The sequence below is a fragment of the Elephantulus edwardii genome, unplaced genomic scaffold (assembly GCF_000299155.1).
Source record: "Elephantulus edwardii isolate Elephantulus edwardi_28Jun2011 unplaced genomic scaffold, EleEdw1.0 scaffold00195, whole genome shotgun sequence".
NCBI classification, from domain to species: Eukaryota; Metazoa; Chordata; class Mammalia; order Macroscelidea; family Macroscelididae; genus Elephantulus; species Elephantulus edwardii.
In genome coordinates this window covers 3,060,935-3,080,373 of record NW_006399945.1, presented here as the reverse complement: position 1 = coordinate 3,080,373, position 19,439 = coordinate 3,060,935, and the positions used below count along the sequence as shown (strand labels likewise).

The window sequence follows — 19,439 nt, the reverse complement described above, 5'->3', positions numbered from 1 at the left end:
CCTCTATGAGATGGATTGATTCGGTGACTAGGGTAATCGGGATGGGTGTGTCAGAGGCGGTGCGGTTGGCGCAGGATAGAGCAGGGTTTAGGGCTATTGTGCATAGGGTCGCTATGAGTCGGAAACGACTCGACGGCACATAACAACAACAACAACCTCTGAGATGACTGGATAAAAATTGTATCATGCCTGGGAACACCAGTAAGATCTAAAGAAGATGACAGAAAAGTAGTTCAGCTGCCCACAGAAGACCTGAGGCTCATTCTTATGTATCGTTTGTGACTTTTTCACTCACACACTCTCCGTCAGGATGTCTTTGCGTCTATTCACACTGGAGCCTCTGCCCTGTCTTCAGAGTGTATGCACAGATGGTCCCCACATGCTTCCAAAACACCTCCCACACCCACACAACCTGGGATCGAGGACTGTAAGCAACCGTATGCAGGTGTTATTGGAGACTACTAGCAAACTGAAACAATGCTCATGAAGACTTAAATAAGTCCTTGTCAAGAAGACAGCCTATGGGTGGACTGGACCATAGCAAGCTCTGCTGAGGCCCACACCTGAGTCACCAGCTCACCACTGGGTCTAGATCTGAGGATGAAGTCTCAAGGTTTGTTTTTTTTTTGGAGGTGGATGAGAAATCAGATAAAAGGCAACTATATGTATTGTTTTGAGGAAGACTACAGCCAGTTGGGCTATCCTCTCACAGATTCGTGAAGTCTTCCTTCTCAGGTGTCTCCTCTTTTCAGGGTATCATCCAAAATTCTCTGTTAATTCAGATGTGACACGTGTCCTTTTCTGTTGCTCAATATCAGTAGCAAGGTAGGCAGGTGTGGACAGATAGACCATCTGGTTTCAGACAGAAGCCACATTTCCCTACTTTGTTTATTGGGAATTAAAATAAGTAAATAAAACACCTTCTATTTCCAAGTAGATATTAGCATGTGTCCAATTTGTTCACCAAACCAAGTGGAGCTGACAAATATGGGTATGCAAAGTCCATCTTTTCTTTTAAGTGAGAAATTGGTTTCATTTTATATTTAGGAACATGCTATTTTTGTTGCTTTATAGGTGCTTTCCCTGCCCCTCCTTCATGTTTATTTTAAGGCTCCAGAGTGGTTCTCTCTCATGCAGAAAAAGCGCACTGGATTTTTAAAATTTACACTCCCTTCTGCTCTGGCCAATCCAAGTGTATATGGGAAGAAGTGCAACAATAGAAGGAAAACAGACCTAAGATTTCTAGTTCCTTGATACCATGTGATTTTCTCAGACACACAGGAAGGAAGGTCAGAGCAACACATTTCTGCCCCTAGTCCCTATGGCTTCATTAACAAGGCTCCGATAGGCAGAGATGAGGTACAGCACAGAGGAGCTATGATGATGACTATGACCAGTGTTCTAGAAGGCTGGGCTGGCACCAGGACATGTCATCGCGTGACCTCGCCCAAGAGAAAGCTGACATGCTGCACGAGGCGGCTGTTTCCCCACCTTTATACCTTTCATCCTTCTTGATTCCTTCTTTCCAGACCAGAAGGACACCCAGGTGTGGGATGGTCTTCCTGGGATAGGGAAAAGGGCATGAAAACACACAGAACCCAATTCTGGTGCCCAGAAAGGCAGAGTGGAACTAAGCTGGGTCCCTTATTTACCAGTGTCTGCTTTGGGATGTGGGCAGGGTGTACACTGGGGCGCACAGCCTGTGTCTGTTGAGATAACGAGATTGAGAATGGAATTCAGAAGGGGCTTACTGAGATTGGACGAAGAAGCTGGGACATACAGAAATATTCAATTATAATAGTAAAAAAAAAGCAACAAAATCCTCCAATGGCATTTCCATCTCATTCCCAGTAAAATCTAATGTCTCTACAATAATCTACAGGCGTCGCCTCCTGCTACCCTTTTGACCTCTTCGCCTGCCCTTTCTATTTCCTAACCTCTGTTCCCACCGTGGGGTCATGGAACTGGCTATATTCTGTCTAGAATGTTCTTTCCCTAGATACTGATATGGCTTTCTTCCTCATCTCCTTTAAGTCTTTCCTTAAATGCTCAAATACTCACTCTTGCCCATATACTATTTAATTTCTACAATCCTAATACTCCTGATCTCCCCCTTACATAGGCTTTCCCCCTCCATATTTCTTATCATCTGCAAGAATACTGTCATTAAGCTACATATTATGTTATTGTCTGGCTCTTCTAACAGAATGTCTAAGATGACAAGAGTTTAGCTTTTTTTTTTTTTTAAGTGAGAACTGCCTGGCTTTCCATGTCTTTAAGCCTAGTATGTAACTGGTGGTCTAAACAATTTGCCAAATGATCTCTCAGAGTGTCTTTGATCTTGAAGCACATAGAGACAATGCCACAGAGATATTTAGACATGGACGAAGTGCTACAGTCTCTAGTTCTGATGGGAGCTGAGTCCTATGCCCAAAAAAGACTCAAATGTGTGGGGCCATAATTACCTTATTTTATACTCAGGGGATTCCAGCAGCATCTTGTCCTGTGGGTGCCCACCCTTAATAAAATGTGTTGGTTTGACTTTACTGAAACAGCCCTGGAGTCACTAGAAACCTTAACCTAAATGGTTAAAATGGCAAATTTTATTATTTACCACAGTAAAAAGCACAGTAAAAGTAAAACCCTATCAAATGATCAATAATCATAAAAGGAAAGAAAAAGTGTCCAATGACATGAGTTTTCCAGAGTTTGAAGTGGACCTCTACTGTTTAACCTTCTCTCTATAAAAGGGATCTACATTGCAGTCTCAGGCCACTATTCAGGCCAGGTGCCCTGCGGGAAGGGCGTGTGTGTGCCAGAGTCTTGGAGCCCTCTAAAGTGGGTTGAGGAGTGATGGTGCACAGCATATAACTAGGACAAGGAGACACAAGAACAGACTCCTGAGCACACACAATGCACATACATGGACGCCCACAGATGCAGCAACGAGATGGGTGAGGGACAGAGGGTGGGGAGTCTTTCTTGACATGCACCTAGTGGAGGCTGACGGCCCCTGACATGGGACTGAGCTGGAGACAGTGGAGGCAGCGGTGTACAACAATGAGCACACTAGAGGTCAAGATGAGGTCAGAGGTAGAAGAGAAAGGGGACAGGAAATGACTGACATAAGATGAGCTCAGTCCCCAGGGGCACTGGATGGCATGTTTCACGTGACACAGGACAGAGTGAGAGAGAGAAGTATGAGGGGCTTGACATGCACAGAGTCCACCTGGCAGGGGACCTCGTAGAAGGAGGCTCAGTGCCCAGCCTCACCTAGAACTCATCCATGGTCATTCTTTCCAACTCACTGGTGGCTGAATGTACCAGATAACAGTGCAAGTGTACATGGCCTGTGAAGTCCATTAAAACTGGGCACTTGGAGAGTGTCATGATGTAGGTTCCAGGGTGACATAGTAGGCTCCAGAGTAAGGGATTTCACAGAATTCCCTTTCAAGCTCTGCAAGGGCTCTAATCTGACCTCCAGATTGTAAAGAAAAGAAAATGACTCAGCCACACAGGGAGTTGGCCAGAAAGAAGGGACTAGAACCCCAGCCTCTGACCTCCAGACCTACAAAGTTCCCACCCCAGTGAACTGGTGTTGAAGTGAGGCCTCCGCTGTGTGTCCACACCCACTGGCTGGAGTGTGAGGACCAGAAAGGGGGCATGAGGAGAGGAGGAGGAGGTAAACCTCAGGGCCCAGCTCTTCATGCAACTGGTGACTCCACTGCTGCTTCAAGAATTGCTGTCCTCCACAAGAAGAAACAGCAGTGGGAAGTTGAGGGCAAAAGTCAATGGCTTCCCTGGACTCTTCTTCCTTGGGCTGAGTCACATCAAAGCTTCTGCTATGCTGACCCATATAAAAAAAAGGATGAGAGGCAAAAAGGGTAGAAGGGAAGAGGAAGGAAAGAAGGAAGTAAGGAAAAAAGGAAGGAAGGAAAGAAGGAAGGGAGGAAAAAGGAAGGAAGGAAGGGAGAGAGGGAGGAAGAAAGGAAGAAAGAAAGAGAGAGGGAGGGAGGGAGAGAGAGAGAGAGAGAGAGAAAGAAAGAGAGATACAAAGAAAAAGAGACTGGACTCAAAAGGAGTAAACCTCTTAGCCTCACAATTCTTTGCACTGAGTCGGAACTGACTCCGACCTGACTCTCCAGTGACTTTTCAGAGGCTGTAAATGACATGGGAGGAGAATGTCTATTTTTCTCTGAGCTGCTGCTGGATTTGAACTGGCTGCCTTTGGACTGGTAGCACAATTCCTATACTCCAGTCCACCTGAGCTCCCTGAGCCTCACAGATGCAACCACATAAGGATCTTTTTAAACACTATCCAGCTTATCTACATCAGGCCATGGGCAAGAATTTCTAAGTCCTTTTCTTCTCAGTTACTGGTGTTTAAAACAGAAATATTACATAGCTGTGACTCCTTATTTTTTAGATGGGGACAATGGAACCTCAAGAGGACCCACACTTTGTTCAGAGCTATACAGTTTGCAGACAAACAGGGGCAAGCTCTTTCGTGCTACCTCAGTCCATGTTAGGCACCCAACCTGGTCACTGATGGTCAGGAGCCTCTCTCTACATGTTTACAGAGGCTGGAGGCACTACAGAGTCTGCCAGCCTTCCCAGTGCACAGCTGTCTCCCTCACCTCTGGGAGTTACGTGCTAAAGACCTCCCACCAAAGAAAGAGAGACAGGAAGGGACGAAATCTCATGTAAAGAGGGCATTAAGCACTGACTCCTGGAAGGGAGGGCCCAGCTCTGCCCACACCTCACACCTCGTTCAGAAGACACTCACCATTCATCTGAGAGGGCGACAAGGAGTAGTCTCGGTCAGCATGCCTCCGCTCTGGTTTCAGGTTGCGGCTTTGTCGGCCGGAGCCCTCCAACATATTCACAATCTCACTGCGGTCAATGTTCCTCAGGGCTGTGTAGAGATTCTCCACTGTCAGGGAGCAGATGAGAACAGGAGCTTAGGCAGCGAATTCTCATTACTGTAGGGCAGCAAGGGAAAGTGGCATGGGCTCTGAAAATCGGGCCAGGAGAGGAGGATGTGAGATGGGAGATGGTTTCTATTTTCAGAAGACAGGGGCATCCCTCTTTAGTAGGAATCAAAATAAACTACCTCTTGGGGAATTTTTTTCTTTTCTTCATAGCACTTAAACAATTTTTCCCCCAAAGGCTAACAGTGGCTAATTTTGAAGCATAGAAAGCTTGCTTTTGTAAATGGAGGGTACTACTACAAGAAAATGAGGATGAGAGGGAGTGGACCATGTCCTTTTGAAATGCTGGATCCTTGTCAGCTGATTTGAGATGCAAATGAAACACTATTTCTTTTTAGCATCTTTTTGGGTGGAAGTTTGGTGTAAGATCAATCTTTCCTTTGGGTGAGAGGAAATGATGTCCCCATAAGATGGCTTCCAATGGGGTAAGCTCCCGAGAAATCTGTCCTGAGAGGATAGTACTCATTTGTTCAAGAGTTTCAACAGAAAGCTTTCAAAGATGAGCCACACCCCTGAAATACATACTGTAATGTAGGGGTCTTGGTGCAATTCTTATATTAAGGATAGGAGAAAGACTGAGACCAAAATTCTCTGATAACCTGATAGGGCTGCTTAGAAAATCTGGTGACCACGAAGCAGGCGTGTGTAACAGCGTGTGTGTGTGTGTGCGCGCGCACACACGCATGTATGTGTTATGGACTGCGTCCCTTACGAAAATGTGCTGCAAGTCTAACTCTGTGGAGGTAATCTCATTCTGAAATAGAATTGTTTTTGTTATGTTAATGATGCCATATGAGTGGGGAGCATTCCAAATCTAATTACTGCTGAGTGACTTAAACAGCAACACAGATATAAACAGGCACACCTGGGCTAAGTTAGACACTATAGGAAGATTACCAAAGACAATCAGAAACCGGAAGAGATCAAAGAGGACCTCACCCTAGAGCCTCACTCTAAATTTGTACTTGTAGCTTCCTGAACTGTGTGAAAAGAACTGTGTCTCTTTAAAGTCATCAGTACTGTTATTTCTATTACAGCAGCACTAAGACTGTGTGTGTGTGTGTGTGTGTGTGTGTGTGAGAAAGAGAGAGAGAGAGAGAGAGAGAGAGAGAGAGAGAGAGAGAGAGAGAGAAGAGAGAAAGAGAGGAGGGAGGGAAAGGGAGGGAGAGAGACAGATTATGAAAGAGAGAGAAATTGATTCTTTCAAAAGGTTAACATGACAATTGATGAAGTGGGTCCTGGCGGCATAAGCTTTGAAAAGAGAAGCCTTCCTTATGTTAAAGGTACTGACTCTTTGCATTTTGTCCTTCACGGATGACCCAGAGATTCAACAAGGCTGCACTCTGCTCCAACAAGGAGTTGGGATTTTCTACTCGGATCCTGTTGATGTCTTCCACGCTGAACTGCAGCTCCCGGGCCAATTCTGCAAGAGAAGACCAGACACGAGCCAATTTAGACCTATTTAGCTCAGCTCCAGTTCACAGGCTAGCAGTGTGTGTGTGTGTGTGTGTGTGTGTGTGTGTGTGTGTGTGTGTGTGTGTGCGCGCGCGCGCGCGCGCGCACGGGGGAGGGATTTGGGAAGTACAGACACTCCAGCAATCATTCTCCTTTAGACTATCATTTCTCAGGGAGCTCTGGTGGGGTAGTCCATAGCATGTTGTTGCACTGTTAACCTAAAGAAGGTGCCTGTCTGGAGGTTCAAATTCACCAGCGGCTGTGGGAGGAATATGGACAACTTCCTCCTGTGTGATTTACAGGCTCAGAAACCCTGCGTAGGGTCAGCTGTGAGTATTCAGTTTCCAACCTGATGGCAATGAGTTTGAGCTGTAGGGAGCTCTGGTGGCACAGTCCGTAGGGAGCTGCACTGCTAACCGGAGGTGGAGCCTCTCTGCTGGATCGAATCCACCAGCAGCTCCATGGAAGATGGAGCTCCTCCCACGGGACTTTCAGCCTCTGAACACCCACTGGATGACATGCTATGAGTCAGTTACAACTCAACAGCAAGGAGTTTGACTTGATGTGGTTTTTAAAAAAAAACAACCAACCAAACAAACAAACAAAAAACCTACCAAAAAATACTAAGGGCAATGCAATCACTCACATCTTTGCATTCCTAGAAAATGGGTTGAATATAGGGTGCTCAAAAAATAGCGGATGAATGAATCAATGAATGCCTTTTTCTCTCCACTACACCGACTGTGAGGAGATGAGACTGAGTCTCGGCTAAGTTAGCAAGCTGTCCATGGTCACAGAGCAAGTGAATGTAAAAGCCAGGAGCATCCCTGAGCCTGCCAGTTCCTCCTAGTCACACTCCTGTTTGCAAATGCCACTTCCTTCTCCCAAGAATCAATTATAACCAGAATGCACTGAGGTAACTCTGTGTCTCTGTATTTATGTTTCTTCAGGGAAAGGTATTATTTACATTTAAAAGGAAAATACAAATTACCATCTAAATGCAAGGCAATAACATGGAATGTTAGCGCTCCTTCCCCCCTCCTCTTGCCCATTATTTTTATTGTTATATCTCACAGGTGCTTTAAAAGGAAAAACAGCCTCACAGTTTACTTTCAAGGATGAGGAGGATTCAAGGGAAAGCAATGATGAGAATCAGAACAGCCACGCACCACGCCTACACCCCCACCCCAAGACGTAGCAGAACCCAGTGAGCATGAACCAGCGGCCACTCAACAGAGCCTGTCCCATGGCAACTCTACATACATCAGAGTCATATTTCTTAGAGTTTTCCATGACTTTCAGTAGTAAATGATTTTTCTATGACTTTTCCCCCCAAAAATCCTCAGATGGAATTGACCTGGGGACCTTTGGGTTTGCAGCAGAGTGTGATAATTATTTGCATCACCCAGGGCCTCTGAAGAGCAGTAAAGCTATGACGGTTTAGTGAATGAATTGTCCCTGGATTTCTGGATGTGTCTAAAGTACTCTATGGGGTGACTGAGTGGGTGTTCATTCATATGAAAAGTTAGCCAAGAAAAATGGGAAATTAAGTCACAGGATCAGTGTTTGGATTAAAATAAACCACAATTTTTAAAAGTGAGAATTTTTATTTTTAATGTAATTTTGTCCACTGATCTCCCTTTAAATAAAATCCACTCCCACTGTTGATGGATTTTTTTGGTAAACTTCCACTACAGCCAAAGATATTAATAGGGGGGAATAAAATCTTTTCCCTTTTCTTCCTGCCTCTCCCTCCAAGAGACCAGACTTTGGGGAGACAATGAAGGCAGCCGAAGGAGCAGGGGACTGCTAGCCAGGAGGCATAGTTCTTCTGGTCAGTGGTGTTTCTCTGGCCTCTGTCACAAGCTGTACAACAATATTACTCTATTTAGGTGGATCTGCTTTCCCATCAGCAAAAAGAGATGTGGTAGATAATCTAGGCCTCCTAGATTATCAAAGGCGGATGAGGGGAAACCAAAGAGAATCTGAGGAAGGAGAGCGTGCCCCCTTCCTGCTGGCATGCACACTCTGCTTGAGCAACAGACTTGTGCGAGACCATCACTCTTTCACAGCAGAGGGGTGAAGAGGGCCTCGGGAACATTTTCACCAGCAGCTCAAGTGGGAGCCCTCATAAGGGTACATGAAACAGAGTGCTTGAACATCCCAAATTCCCAGGCTTACCTGCCCAGCTGAGACCAAGGTGCTCTGATATGATAGCCATTTTCATGTCTGCACGATCTGTCCCGCTGAGGAATCCTGGAAAGAAAGAAGCAGAGGAATTCATTAGGTAATCTTAGTACAACCTTGGCAAGTGTGGAGAATGACAGCTGGTGCATGGTCAGGCCACACGATGGGCATCAGTGTACCCTGGATGGACAGGGTATACTGTGAGGGCCAGGTGGAAATCGGTGCCAACTCTCAACATCCTGTGTCCATAGTGGGCTGAATAAATCCTCCTCAATGACAGACCCCTTGGTAAACCCACTGCCACCAAGTCAATTCTGATTCATGGGTTACAGAGTAGAATCATGCTCCATACGATCGTCATGACTGCAGACATTATGGAAGAAGACCATACAGACTTCCTTCTGCCGGGGGGTTCAAACCACCGGCCCTCATCTCAGCAAGATGAGCTCAAATCACCTATTAAGTCTCTACAGTCCTTGCCAGGGGGAGGGAATTTGATCTCATTCACAATTTTCTTGGAAAGAGTGAGCATATATCAGCATAAAGAGGGCCATACCCAGCGTTGATTCACTGAGAATGCTGTATCGCAAGGCCAACGGTGTCAAAGTCCTTCTTCTATCATCAGCTCCACTCCCCTGCAGAAGAATGGAGAGGAAAGGGTGACTTGAGTCCTGAGCTATTCCCTGGTCTCAGCAAAGAGGATCTGAGCCCTTCTGTTGTGGAGGTGGAGAATGACATGTCTCTGGTTTTGGTAAACAGTAGCTCCACTTCTTTGGATGCATAACAAAAAGAAATTGGACACCAAGGAAATGAGAGCTGAGACACAAATTGGGATTTGTACAGCATTGTTCATATCAGCATTATTCACCAAAGAATACAGAAACAGCCCAAATGTCCAACCACAATCAAATAGATTGAGAAATTGTGGTACATTCACACAATGGAATATTACGCAGCATGCAGGAGCACTGATTTTGAAAAATACTTTGTAACTTGGGAGAGAGGCTGGGTGAACTAATGCAGACTCACAAAGAAAAACACTGCATAAGACCATTATTGTAAAAATAGAAGGATAACTAGTGAAACATATATGGGAATTTAAAAAGGGAGGGTGGGCTGAGGATGGGTAGTGGTGAAACCACAGGGTTTCATAGTTTGGTGGGTGGAGGTGGGGGCAAGGAAATGGGAAAGATCTGGATGAAAAGACAGGGTACTGATGGGCTAGGTCCAATGGTGATTGGTTTTATAAAGCGTAATGCATGAGAGTTACTGTATGGAACACAATGTGAATGAAGAATAGTGTGAAATACAGTGTATATGAACACTGTAAACAACCCAGTTAAAAAAAACAATAAAAACAAACAAACAAAAAAACTTGAACAAGAGATGAGAGAAAAGAATTGTTGAAAAAGCTCATCTATCTTATCAATAATAATAACAATGGCAAAGTTCTGTTGCACTCATCAGGAGTGAAGCCCTGGTTAGGACCTATGAATTAGGTATTGCTTCTATTCCCATTTCATTAATGGAAAACAGAGGCACTGAGAAAGTTAAGTAAATTGTCCGAGGTCATTCAGCTAACAAGTAGTGGAGCCGAAGTTCAAACTCAAAACCAAGTTTGGATTCTTTTTTACTTCAACTCAACTCAACTCGTAGGTGTAGAGTTGGAATTGGTTCGTAGCTGAGCCGTCAGTGGATTTTCAGAGGCTGTAAATCACATGGGAGGAGACTGTCCATATTTCAGCCTTGGAGCCGTCGGTGGATCCAAACCGTCAGAGAGGCCACCGTCAGGTTAGCAGCACTACTCTTAGTGGACACCCCACTAGAGCTTCCTCCTTGCTGCTTAAAGGATCCAACTCTGATACTGGCTCCAGGCTGTCAGCTTAGTGCTTGGCACTATGGGAAGCACACAGACACTTGCCCAGGCTGCAAGAGATCCTCTTCTGAAGCAGAAGCTGGTTCACGGTGGCTCTCAAGACCGAGACTTTGAGTCAGGAGTGTGTGACAGGAACCCTGCTTCTTTTCCAGCTTAATGGGGAGGCTAATGATTGGGAAGGCGACCACAAGAGAACGCCAATAATAAAAAGACATGGAGACACCATGATCCCTCCCAAGTCTCTCATATAGGTGGTAACTCTGATATTCTTACAGGTAGCAGTGAATGCACATACTTGGTCAATAACCTGTTGCAGAGCTCAAAAAACCTTTTTGTTTGCAGGGCTGAGGATATTAGGGTGCCCTGCTTTTGAGGGTCTGGCACCCCTGGGGAAATGAGCAAGCTCATGGAAAAGAGGTTTGATTAGAACTACCCAAGGGTAGTTCTAATCAACTACCTTGAGCAATTGGGTCTTGTTGTTAAGCCTCTGAGGCCTCAGAGGAGGGAAGCCAAGAAGGATGCTTTGAAGGTTCCTTCTAACCTTTCTGAGCTTCGAGAGCTCAGGTTCATGAAGCAAACGTGCCTTGCCTACTGTGACACTGATGGTCTGCGCTTCAGATGACACGGCCAGTGTAACTTAGCTCTGCATGTTTTCTCTGCTAAGCCATAGGCAAATAAATATTTAGAGAAGAGCAAAGAACCTTTCTGTACCTAAAGGAAATCAAATGCCGCTTTTTCAATAGGAAGAAGCTTGTGGAAGAGCTCAATCTGGATCTGTCTGGGGATGTTCTGAGGGAACATCACCTTTAGCTGAAGGTCCTCACCAGGTGGACCAACCAACTCACCTTGGTGCAGGGAGGCATGGTGATGTTTAAGTGGCAGAGAATGTGCTGGGTGTCCTCATACTTCATCGCCTTGCGCAGAAATGACAAGGAGCCTCCTGGGTCTCGACTGCTGTCCCGCACCTAAATCCAATCACACAGAAGGTTCAGGGATCTGTTTTACAGGCCACCAGCACAGCAGGTTTAGAGACTTCTGCTGCCCACATTTTCCTGACTCAGAGGAGAGGTTAGCAAGCGAGGCTGGCACCTTCACAGGGATGGCCAAACGGTTCTCCCGAAAAGATTGGAAGTGGAAACTCCGCTGTTGGGCAGCTTTTTTGACAGGTACTAGGTTCCCAGAGAGTTCTGCAAATAGTGGCATTCCTTCTAGAACCTGTAGGAAGAAAAAAGCAAATGCAACTTGTGAGGTGACATGTCTAGGCAACCTGACTTTACACATTGATGGTTCCCTTCCCAAATACATACACCCTTTCCTCAAAGGAACACAGATAGCTTACTCTTAAGAAATTCTGTTTTGGAAAATGTTTTCTTTCCAAAGGTATTGTGAATGAAGCATGCTTCCTCACTTTGAGCCATTTTTATAATAGAAAGGTTTTGAAAATCAACAGGATTGCTAATTGCTAGTAGAGTATTCTACATATTAGAATTTGGCTTCCAAAAACGTGAATCCACTTTATGTTCATCCACATATTTTAGATTTATGAGAAGTATGAGAAGGACCATGTTATATTTTTAATTTCACCCATACTAGGGAGTGTTGGTAGCTTAGTGGTAAAGAGTTGTGCTGCCAACCCAGAGGCACACAGTTTGAATCCATCAGCAAGCTGCTCTGCAGGAGAAAGATGGGCCATCTTCTCCCATATGAAAACCCGCTGTTGTGGAAGGCAGCTAGGGGTTGGTCTGACTTGACATTATTCAAACAACAACAACAACAACAACAACAACAACAACAACAACAACTACATGATAATGATCCCAGGTGTCTATATAACGTTTTCAACTGAGTAGTAACCTATTTGACCAAAGCCCCAAACCAAACCTATTGCTGACAAACCAATTCTGACTGACAGCAGCCCTACAGGGCAGAGGGGCACTGCCTCGGAGGGTTACTGGACTCTTCTTACTTTGCAGAGGCAGTTCGCTGTTTTGAACCATCAACCTTTTTAGGTTAGCGGCTGAGTGCTTTTAACTACTGTGCCACCAGGGCCCCTCAACTCATTTCACAGTTGAGAAATTCAGGCCCAAAGAGAATAAGTGCCTCTGAAAGGAGACCGGGCAGCGGAACACTTTACATGTTGGGCTGTAGACCTAAAGATCTGTACTTTGAATCCACCGGCTGCTCCTCGGGAGAAGGGCGGGCAGTGAGTGCCCCTCTGTCGATTGGCAATTTTGGAAAGCTGGAGGTCATCATGAGTCAGAATCAACTCAGTGGCAATGGGGTTGGTACCTACGGGCTCGATAAATGGCGGCTGCTGAACATCACAAAGCAACAGTGGGGGCGTGGTCCGTAAGGAGCCGTGTTGCTCCCCAAAGGCCACGCCTCTGCTGGCTCACCCCCACCAGCGACTCCCATGGAGGAAGATGGGAAATCTCTCCTCCTGAGCAACATACAGCCTCAGGAACCCACAGTCACCTATGAGCGGAGCCAACTCAGTAGCAATGAGTTTTTCTTATTTCGTTTTCAACCATCACAATTCATAGGCTCTGCTGCTTTCTATGCACATTGAAACCTTCCTCGCTTTTGTCAAAGGTTCTTTGGGACATTTCTCAGAAAGGGAACGTAGGTGAATGATAAAAATATTAGTAAGTAAAGAGAATGGAATCTAAGAGACACAGCTTAGAAACCTCCACCACAGAGGTAAGGTTTCCTAACCACAGTGGATCACAGTGTGGGTCACAGTGGGGTCACGATGTTCCCAGGGAATCCAAGCTCCAGAGGTTTTTGTCTCGATGTGAGACATGAGGAGGCTGTGAGAGTGGCCGGGAACAAAGGGAGCAGGAGCCGTACCTCGATGTCCCTGCTCCGGGCCACCTCAATGAAGTTCTCATGCTGCTCCAAAGTCTTGTCTACTTTATCGTCTGTCATGCAGTAACAGCGAAGCCGCCCTTCTCGGGGGTCATTCATCTTGGCAAAGATGACAAACTTGGCCATGTAGGGCACCGCAGTGAGCTCCTTGTACAGCTGAGTGGCGAAGTTCACGGCCTCAGCAGTCCGAGGACAATCCGACAGCCAAAACCTAGAAAGGGAGGGCTCCTTATTAAGTGGAATCCTCAGGTAGGGAAGGCACTTGGCTGTTATGCAAAGTAGGAGGGTCAAATCCACTCAGAGGCACCCTGGAAAAAAGACCGAGTGATCTACTTCCAAAAATAAGAGACACTGAAATCCTTGTGGAGCACAGCGCATACATACATGGGGTCTCCAGGAGTTAGAATCAACTGGTTTAGTTATAAAGTATGTTCTTAGATGCCCACTGAAGAGCTTCACCTCCACCCAGATGGGAACTGTCTATACGGGAGGCCAACCAGCCCAAAGGCACAGCCTTCTGGTGGCCTGAATCCACCAGCAGCTCCTTAGGAGAAAGGCCACAATTTCCTCTCATGTGATATACAGGCTCTCAAAAATCCACTGCAGGGTCAACTATGAGTTGGTTCTAACTTGATGTCAAGGAGTTTGAGTTTTAATGCTCCTGGTACCCCAGGACAGTTTTTTCTAAGTGGAGAGAGGGAGTGAAGGAATGAGGGGCAATGTTGAGGTTCGAGGGTGCTGTCTGCCTGGACAGCACCAATTCCCCTTATCTGGGGACTAGGGGTCACTAGCTGGACTGAGATAGCCCCTCACCTGGCAGAAACATTGGTGGTGAAGTTGGCGCACTCGTTGGCATACACCAGCTTGGTTGTACCTGTTATGTCTTCCCACTGGGCTTGGTCGGTTCCCCCTGCAATGGGAACAGAAGTGGGACTGAGAGGATTTCTTTACAAGGTGCCTACACAAACGTCCAGAACTGGATGTAGAGGCAGAAACGGGCATATCTGGCTGGGGCTCGCATTGTCTGTGGCTCTGGACACTTTACTTTCTCGCTCCACCCTTCACCTGCTGGTCATCTGCTGCAGACCACAGGGGCTAGGGGCTCTCACACAGGGTTTGGAGTTTAATTCAGATGTCACCTCCCTCTCTCTTCCAAGAGCACACCACCCCAGAAGACATCAACGATGAGTACAGGGCTGGCTCCCCGGCTCCCACTTCACATTTGGGAAGGAGCTCTGGCCAGAGAAGAAGTGGGGTGAGGGAGGACAGAAGCACATTCTCACCAATTACACTGCAGAGCAGGCGCAGGCTGGTGGTGTCGCCCTCCCCGCTGTCCCGAGGGTTGTCTGTCCATGATGGAGGGAGCGGGATGCGAAGGCCTATGGGGCGGTGGAACTTCCGGCGCCGGGGTTCCACAGTGACAATGGGGCTGAAGGTGGCCTGGTTGCCCAGGAGTTTGGTAACTAGCTCATCGGGAACGGGCTGGGCCTGGAGAATGTTAAAGGTAGGATGCTCAGCTCCAGATCAGGAGAGGAGTTTGCTGGACAGGAGGTGGCCACAGAGTCCCCAAGCGGGGAGTGGAGCTTATCAAGTCAGAGTAGAGCTCCTCTCCAGGTCTTCACAGCTACTGGTTGTGCCACTGGTCCCAGTTCTCACCACAAAATGATCCTATCGTCTCCACTCTGGCTTCTCCCCTCTGCACAGCTGCCTCCCATTCCCAGGACACCACCTCTCCTCTGCTCCACCTGACAGTCTCCAGGAAGGTTCTGGAACCCCCTCTCCTGAGCTCAGCTGGTGGTGAGGTGTTATGCCTTATCTGGGGCTTTCTGCACGTTAACACGACACTCGCCTCATCTTCACCCCATCCTATCCTCTCTTGGGGTGGAAGACCAGCTCTGATGCTGGAATGTAAAGGGCTGCAGAACTGGGGCCATGGGAACAAGGCACCCTCTTCCCGTGGGTGAGAGACCTTCCACTCCCCCATGGACTCCAAGAAGAAGGTGTCCCAACTGGCCTGGGAGGGCGTGTCACCTGCAGAGCCAGCTTCACTCTCTTGGTGACAGCATTTTCTGGGAAGGTCGCCTGCACCAGGGGGACCAGCTTGCTCTTCAGAGAGCCTCCCTCGGGGCCGATGGTGTCGTAGTCCTGGCAGAGCCGTGACATGATGACGAAGTACAGGGGGAAGTCGGTGGTGATGATACGGCACACCCTCTTCTTCTCCAGCTCCTCCAGGCTGCCCAGCTCTGCGATCACACAGTGTTCTCACCATGGGGTCACCACCGCACTGTGTCCCCAAAGCCTCCTCAATCTTGATTAGATGCATCTGCCCTCCCCCCGGGATTCAGCTAAGAGAAAGGCCTGGGTCGAGGTCAGTGAAGGTGCTGAGACCTGCAGATGAGGGCCAAGTGTCCATTCAGATATTCTAGGCACCTGGAGCTTAGTCAAACTGGGCTATTTCTGGCCTTTCAGGGTCCCTCAAGCCCCAGGCAGCCTCAAATGCCCATCCCAAAATGATCGGCAGTGTCAAATGTCCATCCCACTGAGGTTACTCTCAAATCTCATCTCCAGGAAGAGCAAGCATCCTCCCCGGGCACCTTCAGGGGTTATCACCTTCGTCCATCCCATTGAGGATCTGATCCAGGTAGCTTTCTCCATAGCGGCTCTTGTGCTCCTTCCACACAGAGCCATTTTCACTCCTCAGAACCACCAGTTCTCTGTCCCCGCGGCCGTGGGAGGCGAAGTGGGGGATTTCCACAATCACCGGGCTGGGGGCAGGGACAGAGCAGAGAATTGAGGTAAAATATAGACATGTCTATCATGGACACAGGGATGAGCAGGTGGGCAGGGCAGTCAGGCCCACCTCCCCACCTGCTGGCAGACCTCTCAGGTGGAATGCACTAGCTTTTGGGTGCCTGGGATGTCCCACAGCCCCGCTTGCTTGCCACCAAGCTCTCAGAGTAGTGGAAAGTGAGCTCAGCCCTTTCTGCCCTTGGGCCTGAAACGGAAATGCCTGGGCCTCAGCTAGTTCATCCCTAAAGGGCAGACTATACCATTGACTCGGGAAGGGAAAATCACTCTATAGGCTGCTTTACAAATAAAAGGTGGAGAGTGACATGGAGGTGGGACAGGAGAGTGGACTGGGATGGAAAAGGGGGGAAACTTGGTCAAGACCTGCCTGGAACAGTAGTACACCCAAACGTGCTTGAGCTGCCTTTTTTTTAAAAAAAAAATAAAAAAAAATCTACAAAGAGAACTTTGGTTTGCTGAGGAGAAAATAACCCCGAAGCTCATTCATCTTGTTTTGAGGGCACTGCTGTTGGGTCTGCCTTCTCGTGGGACTATTTTAGTCCTTAAATGAGTAACCTCATGAAGCCTCCCAAGAAATCCTTCTTTCTACTCCATTTCTACCTAGACTGGCATAGCAAGAGGTATTACACTCCAGCGGTACAGGACCTCTCTAATGGAGATAGGGACAGGTGGTGAGAGGGATCAAGCTCCCGGCTCTGCTTCCGTGTGGGCTCCAAGCCTGTATCGGGTGGTCTGAGCACGGCTGCAGGGGCTCCTCTATGGCTCCAGTGGGGCCGGCACTGACTGGGAGCGCATTCTGCACATGCGTACCCAGCAAGAGCAATCCCTCACCTCAAGAACTGGGCCCCCGTGGGCCCCAAGGCAATGATCCTGCTGGCCAGGCCCTCCTCCTCGGCCAGTGGGGGTGGTGTGCTCAGCTTCTGGGGTTTGACCAGGCGGCAGGTGATGCGGGTGGGTGCAGCACAGGTCCGAGGTGGGATCACCACCCTCAGGCCGTTGTGGCGACTTCCTCTCATGGAGCCTCCCCGGGCATCAACCATGAAGCTCACCAAAAACCTAAGAGCACAGACAGGGTCATTTTCAGCCTTTCTGAGACAAGGGCAGAAGGAGGACACCCCAGAGTCCCAGGTGTCCCCCTGCACCAGGGTGGTGACTCACCCTGTGTGGACCGGGCTGGCCACGGGGCTGATGTTGTCTGAGGTTTCTGTGGCGGGGCTGCTGGGGATGAGGGAGTCTTCATCATATTCTTTAGATGCCTAAGGAAGAGAAAAAAAACCCCACTCACTCCTGTCCTTTCACCTCCTGGGCCACACTGCTCGTCTCGGGTCAGCTGGGGACAGTGCTAGGGACTGGGAACATCTCACTGCCAGAACCAAGTGGCCAGTGGAGGAACTCCTGCTGAATGCTCGCCCACTCACCTACCCACAAGAGGACATTCCTGGATCGAAAAGGGGGCACCAGCTTTTTCCCGCATCCATTGTCACTCCTTGGCTTAAGATGCAAGGAGAGCTCTTTATTATTATTATTATTACTATTTTTAAATAGATGGAGCAAGTCCATACTCCTTCCTTAGCTTGGCTTCTGGGCCCTATGCCCAAATGCTGCATAAACTTGGTGGCCTCTCCACCTCTTTCTCCAGTTATATCCCACAAGGAAGTCTTTTCTAGATAGATTTTTTTTTAAATCCCAAAGCCGGTATTACAGCCCCTGGGTTTGAGCTGCTGCACTATCACCTAATAACTGTTGAGTATGGAGCCTCTGGTGGACCAAATGGTTACTAACCAAACGGATGGTGATTCAAGTCCTCCAGAGGTTCTTTGGAACAAAGGCTGAGTGACCTACTTCTAAAAAACTGGCTACTGGAAACCCTCAGTGTCCAGATCTTCACTGACAGACATGGGGTGGCCACCAATGAGAATTAACTCGTTGACAATTGTGTGTTGTTGGTTTGTTTGGTTTTTTTTTAAGTTATTTACAATGCTGGCATTTTGGATACATTAAGTATATAAAACAAGCCCCCTGTTCTTGCGGGGCTTTCTATTTATTTTCTCATCTATAAAATGGGACACTTCCTACCACCCTGAAAACACAAAGATATGGGTCTGCCTTGCACAAGTGCATTCTGGAAAGCGTGAGTGAGAGCAGAGTTGACACTGAACCTGGCAACTCCCAGGAGCAGATTCAGGCCCAGCTGACTGGCACGGGGTCACAGACTTCATGAGGATGCATGAGATCCAGCAGGGCCTGAATCTGGTCCTGTACCTTCCAGGATTATTCTCAATTCTGCGTTCACTCAAGTTTTCTGAAATAGTCTTGTACCTCTCCTCAGCCATTCCAATCCCATGCATTCATGTCTTAGTGCCTCCATAAATCCTTCCTATTGACTCTAACCTCCTTTCTCTGAACTCTTTTCTTTTCTTTTCTTTAAAATTTTTATTTTATTATTTTTTTGTGTGTGTACCATCAAATCAGATCTGACTAGTACAGGAGGAGATTGTCCCTCCTTCCCCAGCAGAGCATCTGGTGGATTCGAACCGTGCGCCTCTGGGATTGTAGTTGCAGCTCCTTACCCCTAGGTCACCAGAGCTCCCCTGTTTCTCTGAACTCTTAAAGGAACTCACACCTTCCAATTTATCACTTCATTGTTCACCATTCTGTAATTTTTCCTATTTGGTTTCATGTACCAGAGCCCACTCTTCCCAGTGAAAACATACATCTGTATGTATCTAGGTATACTGTATTACATCTCTCCACCCTCCTCTGTTTCTGACTGAATCAGGATGCACAGTAGGGCCCACTGACTTGAGTCAATGGCTTAAAGCGTTGGGACGAACGATTTGGTAAGGAACATTAGGACTCAGGTCCTCTTGGTTGGGTTTTTCTTACTCTCACTGGCAGAGTGTCAGGGGAGAACTCAGCCTTAGCTGGCAAACACACATGCATGGTGCAGCTATCAGCCTTAGAGCAGGCACACGCAACCTTTTGGGAATTTCAGGATTACACGGCTTTCTTTTTTCCCCTTGAAAAATCTCCTTGTCCTGAGAAATAAAGGGCAAAGGACTTTGTAACTGCTAAAAGGTTTTAAATTGTTAGTGCAATTAAATTAGAGGAATTTAAATTTTTTGACATTCCAGTGTGTGTGTGTGTGTGTGTGTGTGTGTGTGTGTGTGTTTGTGTGTGAGAAAAGAGAGAAGAGAGGAGAGGGGGAGAGAGAGAGAGACAGAGAGAGAGAGAGAGAGAGAGAGAGAGAGAGA

The 19,439-nt window shown here is 47.4% G+C and overlaps 1 protein-coding gene across 1 annotated transcript in view; it reads right to left on the bottom strand.

The window, feature by feature from the left end:
- Positions 1–19,439, bottom strand: part of ANK1 (ankyrin 1, erythrocytic) — a 131,392-nt gene that overhangs the window by 18,136 nt on the left and 93,817 nt on the right. Inside the window, exons 25-37 of the mRNA XM_006897006.1 lie at positions 17,344–17,441; positions 17,017–17,241; positions 15,988–16,142; positions 15,409–15,620; positions 14,661–14,865; positions 14,191–14,287; positions 13,360–13,588; positions 11,599–11,724; positions 11,351–11,474; positions 9,190–9,258; positions 8,628–8,702; positions 6,283–6,414; positions 4,787–4,933 (exon numbers count right to left, since the gene is read on the bottom strand). Of these exons, the coding sequence (XP_006897068.1) occupies positions 4,787–4,933; positions 6,283–6,414; positions 8,628–8,702; positions 9,190–9,258; positions 11,351–11,474; positions 11,599–11,724; positions 13,360–13,588; positions 14,191–14,287; positions 14,661–14,865; positions 15,409–15,620; positions 15,988–16,142; positions 17,017–17,241; positions 17,344–17,441 (1,894 nt within the window). The remainder of the gene's footprint in view (positions 1–4,786; positions 4,934–6,282; positions 6,415–8,627; positions 8,703–9,189; positions 9,259–11,350; positions 11,475–11,598; positions 11,725–13,359; positions 13,589–14,190; positions 14,288–14,660; positions 14,866–15,408; positions 15,621–15,987; positions 16,143–17,016; positions 17,242–17,343; positions 17,442–19,439) is intronic.